General features: G+C 28.9%; 1 protein-coding gene across 2 annotated transcripts; it reads right to left on the bottom strand.

Moving 5' to 3' along the window:
* Positions 1-162: 162 nt before the first annotated feature.
* LOC103503701 (probable pectin methyltransferase QUA2) lies at positions 163-5,789 on the bottom strand. Of its 2 annotated transcripts, none has more exons than XM_008468002.3 (9): positions 5,408-5,789; positions 4,086-4,807; positions 3,857-3,989; positions 3,236-3,476; positions 2,348-2,573; positions 2,034-2,209; positions 1,622-1,925; positions 1,347-1,485; positions 163-835 (listed from the first exon to the last, which is right to left on the bottom strand). In XM_008468002.3, the coding sequence occupies exons 2-9, from the start codon at positions 4,778-4,780 to the stop codon at positions 677-679; spliced, it is 2,073 nt and encodes a 690-aa protein (XP_008466224.2). In that variant the 5' UTR covers positions 4,781-4,807; positions 5,408-5,789; the 3' UTR covers positions 163-676. The 2 variants fall into 2 exon arrangements, with proteins under 2 accessions (XP_008466224.2, XP_050939562.1); XM_051083605.1 differs by lacking the exon at positions 5,408-5,789 and adding an exon at positions 4,918-5,228.
* Positions 5,790-19,590: the final 13,801 nt, after the last annotated feature.

Below are 19,590 nucleotides of genomic sequence, written 5' to 3'. Positions count from 1 at the left end.
TGCTCAAAGTATCAGTACTAAAACAAAAATGGAAATGGAAGTTACAAAGTGATAGATTTGGATTTGGTCGAGTAAAAAGAAGAAACAATATTGCATTACAATTTCTATATAGCATGACAGCAGCCAGCTCATAAAGAGTAAAGTGAGGATGAAGCAGGAAAAGAAAAAACAAAGAAATTTCATTCTGCATAAAATGGATGCAAAGCATTTTAAATGCTACAGCAAACATCAAGTGCTTATTCTTCTTCTTCTTCTTCTTCTTCTTTTTTTTTTTTTTCCTTTTTTGATCCCAATTTCACAACCTTTAATCACATTGATGTATAACATTTCATAATAAAAATGCAAATTTCTACTAATCAAATCCTAGATTTTTCTCACTTCTGTGCTCATTTGCATAATTACATTATCCTCTATTTTTTAGCCTTACGGCTTCTTCTATAGCTGGCTATCGTGGTGTGGTGGTTCAATTCCAACAAGTATCAATTTTTCTCTCCTCTCTCTTCTTTTCTGTTTCTCTTGTTTTTTTTTTTTCTTTTTTTTTTCTTTTTTTTTTTTCAGAAATTTTGATTCTACCTCTCCAAAATATGATGGTGGAGGGCCCTCCCTATGATGGTGTTATTCCATCATCCACAGAATGAATATAAATACTTCTTCACCTTCAAAATTTGTGATCTGATCACTTTGCTTGTCTCTTCAAGAAAGGTTTTTGGCAGATCAGCACTCTCTCATCATTGTTATCTTCAATTTCTGTAACTCGTGCATCCCACTTAAGCTGTGTAGTTACAGTTCGAGCTGACTCGATAAGTGTGGTGGTGTCGCGGATTATCACCCAACCCTGGGAAAACCAGCAAATGCATCAACATCAACAAGTATCTGGAAGGTGAAATACAAATGATATTGACCTCACATAATGACATCTTGCAGTTACATGACAATTTTCAACCAATCTGAAGTATGAAGATAACCATGTTTGGTTCTGAGTGCGAGTTTTGCCATGGCCAAGAACACTCCCAAACATAGAATTGATTAGATTGTAATGTTTTATGTCTAAAGTCTCTCTCATTCCTTGTTCCCATGTAGAGATATGCAAGTTTTGGGGATTTGCAGACATCAAGTGCTCAAGTATTTGCAGATATATCAAAATGCAAAAGAATATGTAAATATATAAAAATTTAGATTCAACTCTCAAGATCTACTAACGATAGACTATATAGCTGATAGGAGTCTATCACAGGTAGATTTTGTTATATATGCAAAAATTTTAAAATGTTGTTAGACATTTAATTATTAGTCTTAAAAGTGCAATTACTCAAAAATATATTGTAAAAGAAAAAGTAAATGAGTACCTCTGGACGAAGTAACCGATCAATCTCACTGAATAAATCAAGCATGGAGCACCTTGGCTTCTTACTTGCTTCAAGGGACAGAAGTCCTGCCGCATGAACCAAATCATATGATCTAGGATATGTTGGAAAGGCCTCGCACCTGAATGGGAGAAGGCAACTAGAAGATAAGAATACAAGAAACTAAAATTCATAACTATGAGGTATGGGGTGATAACAATTAATATTAAACCCATCGAGGGATTGGGGAAATTTAAAGTTTAGAAGAATAGTATTACCAATCGTGCAATACCCCAACGAAACCTCTATCCATTATCATGGGAAGATGGTTAGGTCCATCTGTTGGTACTACGTTCATGACCCATACAGATTTCCCAGCTTCCAATAATGCAGAATTGAAACCTCCATAATGAGCATTCATATCTAGCACATTTCGAAGCATGTTGTATGGGGGTAAAGGATCCTCATCACCTGGTCGTTTTGGATGATCCGAGAAGATTAGTGGCGACAAAAGAGACCAATAGTTTTTCACTGCCATTTTCCAGTTAAGAGAATCATCTGCGACATCATCTAAAGCCAATCCTGAAAACATGTCAACTTGAAATGTCAATGAGATGTAGAATATACACATATTCTAACGTGAATATAAGGGTAAAGAATAATGATATCTAAGGTCCACTTCGTATTTACCATGCAAAGCCAGTTCACTCTTGTTCAAGTTAGCCCTTGAAGGCCAAGTTTGTCTTTCGTAAATAGGAACCCAACGACGACTTTTTCTTCCCCCAATGCAGTCTTGGAGTGGTCTATAATATGGAGATTCAATGTCATGACCTTTACCACATATTGGAGGAGACGAATCTGGCTTCCTAAATATAAAGGCAGGAAAAGGCGTAATTAGGACTTGCCATTGTATTTACATTGACCAATAATCAAGCATGACAGATGAATAAGATTTGAATTCAATTTTGCATAATGTTAAATCCATTCTGTCTCTGATGTCATACCGTGAGCTATAACAATTGCTTTTACTAGTTTTCTTCCAGACAACAGTTTCATCTTGTTGATTCAACATCTCCCAGCACAAATATTCCACAAAATCCTGAATGAAGTTCCATCTTTTCAGGTTCTCTTTTTTGTGAAGAACGCCCTGTGTATTTGTCTGTGGCGATGTCCACACAAAATACCCACCTGGCTTCAAAACTCTATCAACCTCAATCAGGTATCTACCATCTGTTTGGAAAAGGAAAAAAAAAATTAAAAGTCTCCTAGCTACAGTATAAACTCTGGAACAATGACTGATATAATTGAACACAGGAAGCGACAATGTAGTGGATGTTTATGACATTTTCAAGGTTGTTCTCATTGTATTGACAACTTCTTTTGGTTGTGCTAGAATACAAGGCCAGGTCAGGACTAACTGTTTATGAAAAGGATAAAATAACTATTGTATAAATGAAAGCACAATAATATTATTTATAACCCAGGATCGAACTCCTTAGCTTTGAGAAATCAGAAACCATTTTAAATTTGCATGATTCCAACTTCTAGTATTAGCCATTAACTAAAATATAGTAATGTAATAGTGAGCTACATTCAACTGAATCTCCTCAAATAATAGTTTATGCTATGTGAGATTGTAATTTCTTATTCAACTATTCCAAGACTCTGTTCACGTTCCATCCAAATTTATACTGCAAAACGAAAGAACTCATGTTTTCCACATGCAAGTCAACAAGATAATTCTACTTGTCAAAAATCCGCTAGATATTATCCAATGTGTTACCTTCGTTTATTTTTACATAACAAACATTTGTAAGTTGATGAACTTGATAAAATACAATAAAGTGAGGAATAACACCCATCAATATCATATAACAAGGTTCTAAGTTTACCTTTACTATCCCAGTCAACGCCACATCGTGCACAATGAACCATATCATAGGAAAGAGATGGAAATGGCAATTGTTTTGAAGTAAAAGAACCAAGCATTGCAGGAAGACCCCTTTCAAGAGTTAACTGAACCTGACTGCCTGAAGCCTCATAATTTGCTATGCACATCGTTAAGAGATGTTTTGAGAAAAGATGTGCTCCAAAACTTCCATAACCACACCCTATATCCAGAATGGTTCTTACCTGCAAATTTTAGGAAGGTGCAACTCGTTGTCAATTATTAAAACTCGCATTATAAAGTTAAAATAAACTTGTTTTTTCATCAACATAATTTTACACGACTCCTTATCTAGCATCATCCTAGTAGACTGTTTAAAACATTAGAGAATGCAAAAAATTAAGGCTCTGACATTAGTGCATCTTCATATCGATAATTAAATTTTGTTCTCCTTAAAATTACAAGAGACAGCACACCTGCCTGTTTATTGTGAGTGAAATAAGAGATACAAAAGAAGTCACTTGTCAAGGTAGAGAAGTAAGTGTAGGCCCATTTGTATCTCAGCAAGGAAGCATAGAAGACGACAACTGATGAATTGGCTTAAACAAATCAATGACATACTTACCCCAACTTCTCTGAAATTTGATTCATTTCTCAGCCCAATCATTTCTGCAATTTGGTGAGAATAATCTTCGACGCCATCAAACATTGGAGACGCAGAACGAAAAGATATTTGTTCTTCCTCTAGCATCATCATCCTGTAAGTTCAAAGAAAACAATAAATCGAATGGGATAAACAGAGCTCAATTGATTAGGGGGTTTTTCCCCCTTTTTATGATGAACTTTGGGCAAACCTTTTGGTCAAGCTTCCTGAGGTAAGGACCTCCTGCGCTGAGATTTTCACATTTGACGACCAGATAACATCCCTTCCAGTAGGCCATCTAAGTGGAATCTTGTATTTCAAGGGAGGTTGTATCAAACAGTTTAGCGACGAGTTAGGTTCACAATGTCTATCATACTCATCCTCTTGAGAGAGGCTTGAATTGAAGCAGGGAACATAATTCTCAAACTCCGGCGAACAAAATTCAAGCTCTTTCAACCTTGAAGGACCCAGAGAAATCTCCCCTATATCCCAAAGGTCTGAAACAAGCTGCTCTTGTAGTCGCCGATAACCATGGAAGATTTGAACTTGGGATGAACCAGAAATGGAGAGTGTCCACCAGAAAGATCCAGTAAGAGCAAGGATAATAATCAACACTAAACTCAATCTCAACATTTGCAATATAAATTGTTGCCGACTTCTTGAGTTCCCAACTAAAAAAGAATCAGAAGCAAAGCCATTCTCAGTTCCACCATGTTTAGAAGGGGAGTTGTCTGGAAGAAGTAGGCGAAACGGTAACCTCGGAGCCAAATTTCCTCCATGATCTAAAGAACCTTTTCTGTCCACCTCTTCCTTATCAGTTTTGTCTTTCATTTGAGAGTCCCATTTATCATCTCCATGACCATGTACCTTAACACCGGACGCACCTCGATGTAAAGGCCTGGACATTTTCTACGGTGGTAACCTCAAAACCAACTGAAACACATCAAAATTCATAGAATCAAATACAATTCAAATACCTATACAGAAACACAGCAGAAAAAAATTGATCATTATTACAGAAAAACGAATTCATTTACACTAACTCGACAAAGATTCAAATAAGATCCAGATATCACCAATATTGAAAGCAACACAAGCTCGCCATCATCCAAAAATCAGAATTAAAAAAAAAAAAATAATAGACCCAAAAACGACATCATCTTCTAAGATCCGCATCACCAACTCAAAGCATCAGATCAAGAAAACTAGTAGTGCCACAAGTGGATAAGGATTCAAGATCGACCCAATAAGAAACGGAAGAAAATAGAAACAAGCAAAACGTCAATATAGCTCCTGAAAACAAAAACATCCAAATCAATTCATTCAACAGAGAGCTCCAAAACCCCAGAAACAGACTTGAGTGGTGAGCCTTGAGTTAGTACATGTAACATAATTCTTCCCAAATACATTATCATTATCCTTCAAACAAACAAAAAAGAACCCACCAAGCTACTTCATCCAAAGTAGAGATTAAACCCAAAGATAGTATGAAAAAGAAGAAAGGAAAAAAAAAAAAACCCAGAAGACAGTTACCTCAAATTAAAGAGTAGAATAATGGGGAATGAACAAAAAAAAACGAAAAGGGTAGTTCTTAAAGATGATGAAATTGAATTTTAAGAGAGGATTAAGACACCGACACCCTAAGCCGCCATTGTCGTCTTGTTTTGACCTTGTGGGTATTAATTTTTCTTTTCCCCCTATTGCTTCTGTCTTTAACCCTCCATTGTCGGATTTTAGAAGCAGAGGGAGAAAGAGAATAAGAAGAAGAAGAAGAGGAGGAGGAGGAGGAGGCTGTATGTGTGTATGTGTGAAGTGGGAGAAGGAGGAAATGGAGATTTTGTACAGATCCAATCACGACAACCTTGAAAGCTCTCGTGAAACCAAAAATATTAAAATTAAAAAAAGAAAAAATATATGATTCCCATTTCCTACTCTATATTATTATATTCTTCCAATTTAATAATACTCTCATGCATTATTAATTCTCTTAATTACCTTCCTTAATTACAATTTTGTTTAATTTATTATACACTTTCAAGCTGGAACTCTCACATTATTTAATTTAACTAATCTCATAGTCAAACTTATTTACAATTTCATTGCCTTTTTCGTTTACATAAATCCTTTCAATCCATAACTTCTGCTTCTTTCTTTTTGCGAATATTTTGTTTTTTTTCCCTAATTATGTGTTAGTTCATTTATGTTTCAACCTTCAAGTACTAACTTTCTTAATTATAAGACTGAGCTCCCATAATTAATTACATTAATACACTCTATTAATCCAATTATCACTTTCCCTTTCCCGTTTTTAAACTAAACTACCTAGCTTTTATAATGTTTAGACATCTCGTTTTTATCTCTATGTTCTATACAATCGAAATTCGTCGAATTTTTTTTTTTACGTTTAATTTTGTATTTAACATACTTATGGACTCTAAATTTTATGTTTGTTAGATCTCGAATATATCGTTGTTATGTATCTATTTCCTAGATTTTAAATTGGAAGTTTGGGTTCCTCGAACATTAAAATCTATTTTTGTATCTATTAGTGAGTTGGGTTTTTTTGTAAATTTTTTTCTCATATGACAATTATCTTATGGGCACCATTTTGAGAGTGATAGTTATAGAGACAGAGCTTGAAAATGTAGATATCTAATAAATACTTTCTAAAGTTAGATATCTAAATAAGGGTGATTTAAAATTTTCATGAAATATAATATTATTTATAATTAACATCTTCACACTATTAATTTATCAATTTATTGTTTTTAAAGTATTATTTATATATAATTAAATTATTCAAATAAAAAAAATACTTTTGGTTCGTTTTTTTTTTTAATATATTACAACTCAGTCTCTATAATTTTTTAAATCGAAACAATTTTCATCTTCAAGATTTAAGAGATGAAGGTCCAGTCACCGTACTTTTTACATTTGTAATGATTTAGTCTTTTGCCGTAAAAAATATTAATATAATTTTTCTAGAAATTTTGGCATATATATTGAATGAGAATCCAAATTACTTATAAATTATGAAGATTAAATCGTTACATGATAAAAACTGACACTTAATTTAGACAGCAAAAAAGATTTACCATAGAAATTAAATCATTATAGACCGTGTGAACTAAATTGTTATTTTTTAGCTGTTAAACTTTTAAAATTATTAAAATTAAACCTTTAAACTTATATTAACCCTACAAATTGGATCCAAACAAATAATTAATTTTCAGCCCAAACTTATAAATATATGTGTCGAATTTTAACATTTACACGTGTGTGTATATATATTTAATGGATTATTTCTTAAATTTAAAAGTTAAAAGAGTATAATTACAACTTAGTTTAAAGATTGTTTTTACAATTTGTTTAAAATCAAGCAATTATTTTGAAGAAAAATAGGAATTTATTTTAATCCTCCACTTACCAATCTCTCTACTTCCACTTTCTATCTTAATTAAAGAAAAGAATTGTATTTGGTTACGTAGGTCACGATTGAATTGACAAGACACGTAACCAAAATTCATGTTTGTTTTATATTATTTGTTTTTAGACAAAATATAGGTCAGATTGTTTTGTTGGGAAACAAAGTTTTGGATAAGGTTCCCACTAAAATTTTCTTACATTACATTAAACTAAACAACATTTGAGTTTATGTTTTTTACCCATTTGGTTTAACTCTTTTAAGTGTTTTGTTTTAATTTACGTTAGTTTAGTTTATTTTATAAATATATATATATATATATATATATATATATATAAATTGACAAAGCTATAACAAAATGTTATATATAATTGAAGTTAACCATAAATCGATAAAAATCTATTAATATCTAAATTAACATGATTTTACAATTAACACAATGTTCTATATATCATTGATAATTAATAACTTGAATCATACGTAAGTAAACACGGCAAATCTAACACTTATCTAAAAATATTTTTTTAAATTTACAAAATTAATAAAAATTATCGATAAATGTGCATTCTTAATAATATAAAAAGTTTATATGAAAAGAAAAATCTGCTTTAACTCTACCCTACTTCAAATTTCTAAAACAACACTCAATCTTCTTTTAATAAACAAATTAAAAATAATAATAATAATGATAATTTCCTTCTATTTTTTTTATTGTTATTATTATTATTTCAAGACAACAAAGCAAACAGAATTATGAGTTAGAGTGAAATAAGAAGAGAAAGTAAATCTTAAACATTAATGGGTCCGAGATCCAAGAAAAACTTGATCCGTTTCGAGGTAAGTCCAAAATCATTTAAGTTAAATTGTTTCAACTTAAGTATAATTTAATTGATTTGAAATATATAACTTATTTTCTCACTTGATATTTTATATTCTCATACTCGATATTTTAATAATCTATGACTATTTTTATTTTTATTTTATTTATCCAATAGCATGTGATAATACAATTATTTCATCAAATACTTAATAATTAAAAAAAGAGACTTTCACATGCCATTTCCTTGTTACCATTAAACAAATTTCTTTTTAAGTATAATTAAGTACACATTCATAAAAAGAGTATACTAAATTATACATTCTTGAAACATATTAATTAATTAAGACGACAATAAAATTAAATTATAATAATGTGGGTTTAATGTGAGAAGGTAATTTAATTGGTAGAGATTGATGACCAAGTTTAAAATAGACATGGGATCAACATTGATGATCACGTGACAACTTAAAGGGGGATGATATTGAAAATTGAGTTTATATATTTGAGGAAATATAGGTGTTGATAAATGTTACAAAAATAGTATATAGTATAGTAATTAATATATATATATATATATGAAAATAATTTATGTCACCGACTAATATAAGTGGTAATGAATATTAAAATAGGAAAGAAGGATCTAGCATCTAATTTATTTGCCTGTAGAGGGTGCGGCTATTTATGGCAAAATAATATATATATATATCTATTCATTCTATAACTAAACTTTAGCACTTAGGGTTCCCTCCTAAATTAATCTTAATTCATCCACTTTATTTTAAACCTAATTTATCTCACAGTAATTCTCCTTTCAAATTTTAAACTCACTCCAACCTTATTATTATTATTTAATTTTTATGTATCAAAGTTTAGTTTCATAAAAAGAAAAAAAAAATCAATACAGATGGAGAATACAATTCTATAAATTTATTGTTATTGTTGTTATTATATTTAGATTAAAAGGGTAAGATCTTACTGTTTGAAATGTGAGGTTTGTATTAATTTGATTTTATTTTCCAAATTTTCTATCGATAAAATATTTATTTTCCATTTTTTATTTATATTTTTTGAAAATTTTTAAAATACTTAAAATTAATTAAGTTTCACTGTTTCGATGATTTATTTAGAAAATAAATAAGAATAAAGCTCAAAATTTAAAGGGATTTAGGGACTAAAAATAGAAACTAAAAATTTAAAACAAGTTTTTCAAAAATAGAAAAATCCGAAAAACTATTGACTGAAAATAGAAATTAAAAGATATTTATTACTAACTTTTTCCTCTAATTAATTTCATTTCAAATCTAACAAAAAAGAAAAAGGTGTTGTTAATTAAATCAACTAAATGCAATATAGTGGCTCGGTTTTAAAGTTTGACTACTAAGGTTTCTCACTGCCAAGTTTAAATTTATTCAAAATAAATATGCTTTCAAACAAAAACAAAAGCCTACAAATTAATAAAAAAAAAAAAAAAAAAAAAGGCAACTTGTTTAATTATTTAATGCTTTTCAAAATTAAAAAAAAAAAAAAGAAAAGAAAGAATAATTTGAATCTCCACTCGTCTTTGACTCTGAGAGTCAACGGAGGAAGAAGAACAACGATTTTTGCTCAAATTAATTAATTGTTTACATAATTAATTAACTATACAAAGAAAAAAGTGTTAAATTTGCAAGTTTAGGGTTTATGAGTTTTTTTTTTTTTTAAATATCTAATTAATTTTTTTAAACAGCTTAGGAAAACCTATTTAATAGATGAAATTAAAATCTTTTTTTTTATTTTTAAATTTAATATGTTTGAAGTCAGACATAGACTATATATAAATACAAATCTAAATATAAACTCACAATGAAGTCAAAAACAAAACGTAGACTTTTACAACTTAAGATTTTCTGCTTTTGCCCAAAAAAAGAAGAAAAAAAAAAAAGTGCCTTTCTCCGACAAAATTAACGAATACATTTCTTTACAGTTCCGTTTCTCTTCTTCCCACGCCCTTCTTCTTCCCTTCCCTTGTGATTTTGTTTCCATTTTTCTTTTAAAAATTAGAGATTTTTTAATTTCTATTATGTTAAGAAGAACTAAGTTTTTGTAATTTATAAACAAATGATATGAGAAATTTCATTAAAATTATGACATATGGAATTTTAATTGTGAATTTGGGAAATAGGAATAAAGGAAGTTTCTTTCTTTCTTTCTTTCTTATTATTATTGTGGGGGCCCAGGAGGAGCCGCGTATGAGGTGTCGGTGAGGGTGACGTGGCAAAGTAGAGATGAGATGGTCCCTTGGAGAGGTTTCTTTTTGGGAAATGGGAGTGAGAGTGAGGTGGCAGTTTCTATTTCGGTGGACGAAACGCGGGGATCTGATTCTCTTTGCATTTTCATTTCACTTCTTTTCTATTTATCTATTTTTACTATTTTCAATGTTTTATACTTCCAAATTAAATACGATATTAAAATTTCTAGAATCTATTGAATATTTATTTATCTTTTTTAAAAAAATTATATGCGAAATAAGTAATTAAAGGATAATTTTCATGACGGTGTGTACAACGGACCTGATGAAGTTAGTCATTTTAAAATATTTTAGATTTGTCATTCTATATTTCTTCTCTTTTTTTTCGCTTCAATGTTAAAATAAAGTAGTTTAAATTTGAGTAACAAAAATATCAAAATTTAAGAGATTGTGTAAAGAATCTTGAAAAAAACATTTAGATTGGAGTAGCCAAATGTAAACGATCGTATAGAAAAATAAATCATCGTATAATCAAATCTAAATGATTGTGTACCAAAAGAGTTAAAAAAATCGTCTAAACGATCATGTACTAAATTTAAACGTAACAAAATTAAACGATTGTGTAACAAAATTAAACGATATAATTGAAAAAATAAATTGTAGACAAATCTAAACAATTATATACCAACTATATTACGCGTACGTTGTTGACGGAGTATTTTTGATATTTTCCACTGTATGTTTGTAGACTTTTTCCGTTTTTGAAATTGTTCTATATAGTGTAAACATTTTGTTGCATCGTTATATTTTTGAAAAAAAAATCTCGTAATTAAACTTAGGAGAATGTCAATTTATACTCCTGTATTTTTGTTTTATGTTTTATCGATTAAAATTACGAATGGATAATTATATAGACTTAAATTTGAATTTTTATAAGATACATATTAATTTGCATATTTGACCATTATATTAACTTATAATTACATCAATTAAACTCCTTAAATTTTTACAAAAAGAGATATAGTTTAGAAATCAAGTTTAGGATTTCATTTAAAAAATTACATTCACGTATCAATTCTAATTAATCATTCTGTCAACCCAACATTATTCGATCAAGAAGTCCCTAAGAACAATCACGTTTTCGATAATTATCAAAATCAATCTTTTAATTTGATTTTGATTTACAGAACTCAAAGTCCATTGACCCTACGTTTTGCCAAAAGGTGAATGTTTTTTGTCTTCTTGAAAACAATTGAACAAAGAATTGTGTGTATGAATGCATGGGATGATATCAGCTGGAGAAATCGACCCTTCAATAAAAAATTTCTAATTTCTTTCCTTTTTTTTTTTTTTTCAATTTAAGGTTGTATATATATATAACACTATTATTAATTCTTATTATTATTTTGAGACATATATGAAATTAATTATGTCACATTTATAATTTTGTCCTCCACATTTTAAGCATACAACATCATTAACTATATAAGCATTAAATTAATGTGTTTAATCATGATTTAACTATTTGAACTAACGGTTACTTCTAATTTAATAGTCTCCAAAATTGATTGGATTTATTTAAACCTCAATATATTATTTTAAATCTCATCAAAGATTGACTGTTGTTAATTTAATTTTCCCACACAAAAATTTTAAAAACCTACATACTCTTTTTACTATTATTAATTATTATTACTGCTTCTTTTAAAAAAATTGTGGGTCCAAACAAAAATTCTAATTTGATGATTAATAATGTTGCCAAAGGGTTTGGACTATTAAGATCAAGAGATTCAAGGTAATATATATATATGTAATAGATTATCAATATAGATAGAAATTGATAGAATAATATATTAAGATTGACTCCTTAAAGCTTTTTTTTTTCTCTCTCTCTTTTAAAATATGATCCACTCGATTTAACAATTCAAGGGTAAGGATTTACGTAGGAGAGTGTGCTAGAGCTTTGTGGTAACGTCACATGTCCAAAAGAGACGTTGTTCATGTTAATTTGTTAGCTTCACCCTTGATATATGTCGAACATTGAGGGATAATATTTTGAATATTATCACAAATAGTCCTTACTTCTAGTTAGCACCTTGACGTCGTTACGTATGGGAGACAAACTTTATAGGTAAGCAAGGAAAATTCGATCAAGATGGTTTGAACCACAAACTTCATCCCAATAACTTGCTAGCTAGTGGAGCTCCAAGCACGTCAACATTAATCTTCCACTTGTATAGCAAATGAATAAAGCCACTAGCTAGCTACCGAAAAAAAAGATGAAATAGACTTAACTTGAATCACTACAACAACTTTGTCAGATGAGTTTGTGCATAAACTATAAATCTCCTGGACATGATTGTCAATACATGCATTGACGAGGCCCAAAGTCAATTAGAACAATATAATTTATTTCTTACTTTCTAAATCTTTCCCACGATGACCACCACCTCTCACTCTACACATCGAAAGAAGCCCACACCCATAATCCAAGACCAATGATCTTGATAACTACTCCACCACATCCTATCATCACAAAAAGATATCTATATGTTAGTATAGTAATACACCGAGACCAAACATTAGAAAACGAGATATAATTAGTCACACAACTAGTTGATCATAAATTTATTTGAGTTCAGATCTACTTTCATCAATTATCTATTCTTTTTCCATTTTTTTCGTCTCTTTCTGACCTTTTTTTCATTCTTATCCTAATTTTATTATTTTCCAAACAAAGAAGAAAGAAAAAAAAAAAAGAAGAAGAAGAAGACTGTGGTTTTGAATTATATGGAATTGTTTAAATAAAAAAAAAAAAAAAAAAAAACAATCATGTGGGATGTTGATTTTTTGTTTGACTTTTAAGAACACTATTTCATTTGTCCATTTTGTTAAACTTCATGTGCTAGTGTTACGTGTAGCGGCATCGTATAACTCGAAATAAATAAGTTGATTTCTTTCTTCAAACGGTGTCGTTTGGAATTGATAATAGTAGTTGTCGTAGTTGACTAGTCAATGTTTAATTATTCAAAACATTTATCATAAATAATATATATGGAATTGAATTTTTGAAATTTTTAGGTATAAGTTTAAATGTGGATTTTATAATTCTGTTTTTTAATCATTGACAAATATTCTTCAAATTCCCAAAATATGGCAAATTGCAAATGTAATATATAATAAGAAAAGTAATGATAATGAAAAAAAAAAAAAAAAACTTCTTTTTTTAATAACCTTTCAAATTGGATAAATTATTTCTTTAGGAAATTTCCTTCCTTTTTTTTTTAATTATTAATGATTTATAATATCTTTTTTGTCAATAGGGACATAAATTATTAGTTTTATTTAATTTTTCACGTCAACCGGATAAAGAAATACAAACGTTTAGATATGTTATAAGGTTGAATGCGTTATTTGTACCAAACAAAGTGAATATTCAAAAATATATCCAAACTTCAAAAGTGAATCAACAATTCGAACTCATTTAATTTTAGTTCCTGAAATTTAATCTTAGAAATCATTACTTTTTTTTTAGCACTTTCACTATAAATTTTAAAAACATATTCATATATTGTGCCTCTTTGCGTGAAAATTATTCCGATTATTTAATCACCCTTTTACACTAAAATAGGATGAGGATTTATTGAATACTACAAATTAAAAATTTTAGATTATATCCATTTTTATCGCTGATATCAATAGATACAAATGGATTTCTAGCATTGTCGGTCTTCATTTTTCTTTTGATATTCGCGAGAGTCTTAACCAACTTATATGTATAGTTCGACTAATCTCACGGGACGCCTCGTCTGACATAGAAAATCAATTTTTAGGTAAAATTAAATCTATATTGTCTATCAATTATAAAGTCTAAAAATTTGTTTTATTTTATAAATATATTCGTCAATTTTGTTATTTAAATAATTAACTTTTATTTACAATTTTACTTTAAATTTTGTTTGATTTTTATATTTCAATTTATTATGTTTTAAATCATTGAATTTAGATTTCAATATTATATTATTTTCCCTTCAATTTCTTTTTATTTTTGTTAACATGTCACTTTGGTATATGACATGGACTTTTAATTAATTAGTTTAAAATAATTATAATTAGTTTTAAAGTATATAAAATTAGTGAAAATTAAAAAATTAACTTACATTAACATCAAAGACTCAATGAAACGTAAATATTCGTTGAAAATTAAGTTTTTAACCATTAAAATTTAGAGATAAATTAAAATTTATTAATTAAATAGAAAAACAAACACAAATATATATATATATATATATATATATATATTTTGGAAAAAAAAGAAGAATTTAAAAAGAAATGAAAAATAAAAGTTATTATTTAGAATGGATTGGGATGGGATGGGAAAAGGACTTTAGTCCATTTGTAGAGTTAGTTTAGATAAGGCTTAGGGCCAACCATTCATATACATACATACATACATACACTACACTATTGCCCATAAAACAATAAATCCATTTGTTTTTTTCCTTTTTAAATAGAGGAAAAAATTAAACAAGTTAATTAATTAATTAATTTTAGTTTAATCAAATTTATATATTTACAAAAACTCCCCATGTGTTATGTTGCTTCATTTTATTTAATTTCCCTCAACTTTTGCATTATTTTGTTTGTTTGTTTAACAATCACATCAATTTTTTTTTTTTAAAAAAATATCAAAATAAAATAATGGCCAATATGTTACTTAGCTTTATTAATATTGTACCTTAATTTCAATTAAGTAGCTTAATTTAATGGTGGATTAATGTTCACTAAGCTTCCTCTTGCTTTGTTTGTTATATCATATTTAGATATACAAATACAATTTAATTAATTACATGCCAATGAATTATTTGATGAATTGAAAAAACAAATAGAATCTTTAAAAACAAAAACAAAAACAAATAAATCGAATGAGTAACAAAGACTCTTTGAGGATTAAAATTTTAATTAAACATAATTTTTTTATTCTGTGCAATGGTTGAGAAATTGAGGTTTAATCAAACTCTCACGAAAAAATTATAAAAACGACTAAATCGAAACCAAGTTGAATTGAAATATAAACTCAAACAAAAGAATAAAAATTGAACAATAGTATTATTAAACAATATAAAGTCGTGGATTAATAGAATTTTTATAAAAAAAAAAGTATGGGTTTTGATATTTAAAGGACAATGATATAAAATGATATGTATAAAATGGTATTGTGGTCCTAAAATAAAATGTGTGTATTGTATCAATCTCTATTTCTCAATCAAATTAGAAAAATCAACCACCAATTCTATAAAATCACTTGAGACATCATAGTTAAAGAAACATCTTTTCTTTGTTTAGGACATTATTCAACATCAAACTATTCAATGAAATCCATTAGTTCATTTGTGTCCATACAAAACATATATATATACATATATTCATTTATTTCAATGCATAAAATAAAATAATAATAAATATATAATGCTCTTTACAACAAACCCATGATTAGATTTGTTATCAAATTGACAATGAGAGAGGTCTTTTTGTGGTGTACTATTAGGATGTGTGAGCCATCCAAAACCCAATATGTTTGCATGTGAGAATGATCTTTATGACTTATGAGTAGTAAGTTGAGTTAGATTTTGACTATATATATCATTGGTCCTTTTTTCTTTTCTTTCTTTTGTTAGTGTATTGTGGTAGTTAAAAAGTAAACCAAAAAGTGTATATATATATATATATATATATATATATATATATATATATATATATATATATATATATATATATATATATATATATTATATGATATTATAGTGATATAGTGAAAATTTTCAAAAGTTGTGTATGGTTTTTGTTCGGAATGCCTCAAAGTTATATATTAGTTAGACAAGAGAATGATCGTTATTATTGGTACGTAACGTTTTGAGTGAAACCAAAAGCAAAAGTACGTACATCGTCATACCACTTCCTAAGTCGTTTATTTCGAAAATTAAGTTACGAGAACGACCCATTTTGAGAGGTAAAATTTTGAATTTTTTTTTTTTTTTTTTTTAGGGATTTGACTTACATCATCGTCGAGTGAAATTAATAAAATGATAAATGAAATACACTTTTGGGTCTCTCTCACCATTACATAGAAACAATGGGTGTACAGGGAGAGAGAGGGGTATCACGAAAAAGATGAGGAGCACAAACGAGAATTTGAGACCAACAATCAAAGCACGATTCGAGAGCGAAAATCGAAGAGTGAAGCACATGCGCATCATATATGCATATTTCGTTGGTTTTGGCGATTTCTTTGAACGATAAGATAAAACTCAATTAGGCATCTACCATCAACGATGATCGTCTGTATAGCATGAACCGTAACGATTTCTTAAGTTATTTCTAAAGAGATATGATTCATTATATATACACACCCTAGAGTTCAATAATGGAGTACTAGAGAGAAAGTTTGATGTGAAATTAGGGCACTCACATAGTCATTATATTGAAGAGACACTAAGCCAAGGCAGCTGCAAAGCATATAAAAAGGTTGTAATGGACACAATGGCCACTTTTTCTTTTCTTTTCTTTGCTATTGTTATATATATACATATATATACACACACATATATACATATATATAATTATCCAAGTTCAACAAACAATCACTTTCAAGACTTAATAGCCTTTGCCCTTTGATTGTATATAGCCCCACAAATGAAAGCCATTATTTCCCAAGCCAACATTTCCATGTGAAATGTGAGAGAGAGTTTCATTCATTATATACTTTTATTCATCTTTTGTAGAGCCATATATCCTAATCCTTTATGGACAAAATAATCTTCTTTTCGATACATCTTCTCCCGTGTTTTCTCTTCTAAACTCTAAATTTTGTAGACGAGAATCGTGTCGCTTTCCCTCATTCAAAATCTTCATAATCTTTCCCTCATTCAAGTAGAACATAACCTAATTGTAAGATAACAAATAAAACATTGTCAGTTCACCTCTGCAAAATAGTATCAAAATTCCATATTGAATAGAAAAGGAAAAAAACGATCAAAAGTATATAAATAATGAATAAAATATAATCCGACATTAGAGACCGATGTGTAATATTGAAATGGTGTGGGGTAGATGTCATGTGATACTAAAACTCCGAAGTTTATCTACTTTGATTAAGATACAAATAGAACATGTCATTCTCAAAGTAGAAACCGATGAAATGGACGAAGACTATCATATGTATTTTTATTTTTCAATAATACTAACACTTGGCTCGATTTGGTTCGATTTGATTTTTTATAAATAAATGATAAGAAATGAAACTAAACAACAAAATGAGAAATTAAGGCATGAAATGAGGGGTTGAATGTCCCACATCACTGCATTTATTGACAATACCAAAAGAGAAAAAAACAAACAAACTTAAGAAAGAGCCTTCTAAATTGTGAATAATAAAATTCCAACTGAAATCATTCAATGCTTCAACCTACCTCTCATTTATGAAATCACCTTACCATATATAATCATCATCCATTTTCAACACACAAAACTTTTTCTTTTTCTTTTTCTTCTTCTTTTTTTCTTTTTCTTTTTTTCCTTTTTCAAAACCAAAATTAAGAATAGAGAAAGTGAATTCAAAGAATAAATTTTTTGTATTTTTGAGTTGAAGAAAGTGAATTCGTAATTAATAGTTTAATTTTGTATTTGACATTACAAATAATATAAATGTTGTGGGGGGAGAGAGAGAGAGAGATGGTGTGGGAAAAAGGGAATGTTAGGAATTAGAAAAACATTATCATTCATTCCTCCGACATTATTATAATCTTCGAACTGAAATTACTGCTTTAAATGTCGGCGGTACGACATATTGACCGTGTCGGCCTAATTTGGGATATCAATTTCTTATTATTCATATTTTGAATGGGTCTGAGCCCACAACTAGGCCCAATAGCCCAATGCTCCATTTTGGTTTCATTTGATGGGCTTTCAAATGGGCTTAAGCCCAGAATAAACCGTACTGTTATAAGGCTTCAATGGGCCGGCCTATTTTGGTCATTGAGAAGGACTTCCTTGATCGCTATAATCGAGCCCAATCGAATAACATTTTTAAAAAATTGCAAATATAGGAAATTTTGAATTCTATCGCTGATAGCCTCTTATGGTCTATTAGTTATAGACTGATATTTGTAACACTGTCTATGAGCGATAGATTTCTATCACCAATAGATTTTGACAAATTTTGCTATATTTGCAAAGATTTTAAAATGTTTCTATAATCTAATTGCTATATTTGCAATTATTCCTTTATCTAATGAGGTTTTAAATATTTTATTTTCTTCGGAAACTACTCGTTCTGTTTTGTGAAATGTTGGTAAACAAACGACATTTTGGAAAAGTGTATTGTTATAACTGTTGACGGCGAGAACAACGGTAATTATCTTTTTGATTTAAGGAAAGTATGTGACTTACAATGTATAAAGATCTATAAACTGATGTGGTGCTTGACACAAACACTTTAATGCTAGACTTGGTTGAGGCCGAACATTTTCGATTAGACCCATTTTGTTATCAGGGTGATAGGTATGGGCTGAGGCATGCATGGACATGATCTATTAGACATTGGTTGGGCCAAAGCCCAAGTTGATGTTCTCTCTTGGGCCCAATTTGGTCAACTTTTTTTTTTTTTTTTTTGTTCACTTTATCACTCGTCTGACGATAATTGTTGGTATGAAAATATAATTTCTAGAAAAAGAAAACTCAAGATGTAAAATAAGCATATAAACTAATCTCTAATTAAGTATATAATTAACTTGTTTAACGCATTATACTCTCGTTCAAAATCTTCATAATCTTTTATGTATTGTTGAAAGTATCATAGAGAGATTAGGTTATCATGAATTTAATTTTTTAAAAAAATTGTGAAGGAAAAACTATCGAAACTATTTATAAAATATACTAAAATTTCATATTTTATCAATTATAAAGATAAATAGAATAGAAGACTAACAGTAATGCATATGAAATTTTGCTATATTTGAAAATGTCCTAAATTTCAATCATATATTACCCGTAAATGAAGAATCTTATCCTATCAAATTATGCATATATACATATATATGTTTATAGGGTCCCATCTAAAAAAGATCTCCAAGTTGAACCAAACTTTTCTTTTCTTTTCTTTTTTTTTTAAAAGAAAAACATGGTACAAAGATCAACAAACAAAAGAAGAAGAAAAGAGTGGAAAGAGTGTAGTAGTCATTGTTGTT

This window comes from Cucumis melo, chromosome 4 (assembly GCF_025177605.1).
Source record: "Cucumis melo cultivar AY chromosome 4, USDA_Cmelo_AY_1.0, whole genome shotgun sequence".
Classification (NCBI taxonomy): domain Eukaryota; kingdom Viridiplantae; phylum Streptophyta; class Magnoliopsida; order Cucurbitales; family Cucurbitaceae; genus Cucumis; species Cucumis melo.
The sequence above is the reverse complement of the archived record's forward strand: the minus strand, read 5'-3'. Positions and strand labels throughout refer to the sequence as shown.

Excerpts from the sequence above, each read along its gene's own strand:
- LOC103503701 (XM_008468002.3), bottom strand. The coding sequence starts at position 4,780 with ATGTCCAGGCCTTTACATCGAGGTGCGTCCGGTGTTAAGGTACATGGT. Across the intron at positions 3,990-4,085 it reads TCAGGAAGCTTGACCAAAAG|GATGATGATGCTAGAGGAAG; the intron begins GTTTGCCCAAAG and ends TTGAACTTACAG. Across the intron at positions 1,486-1,621 it reads GTTGGGGTATTGCACGATTG|GTGCGAGGCCTTTCCAACAT; the intron begins GTAATACTATTC and ends TCTCCCATTCAG.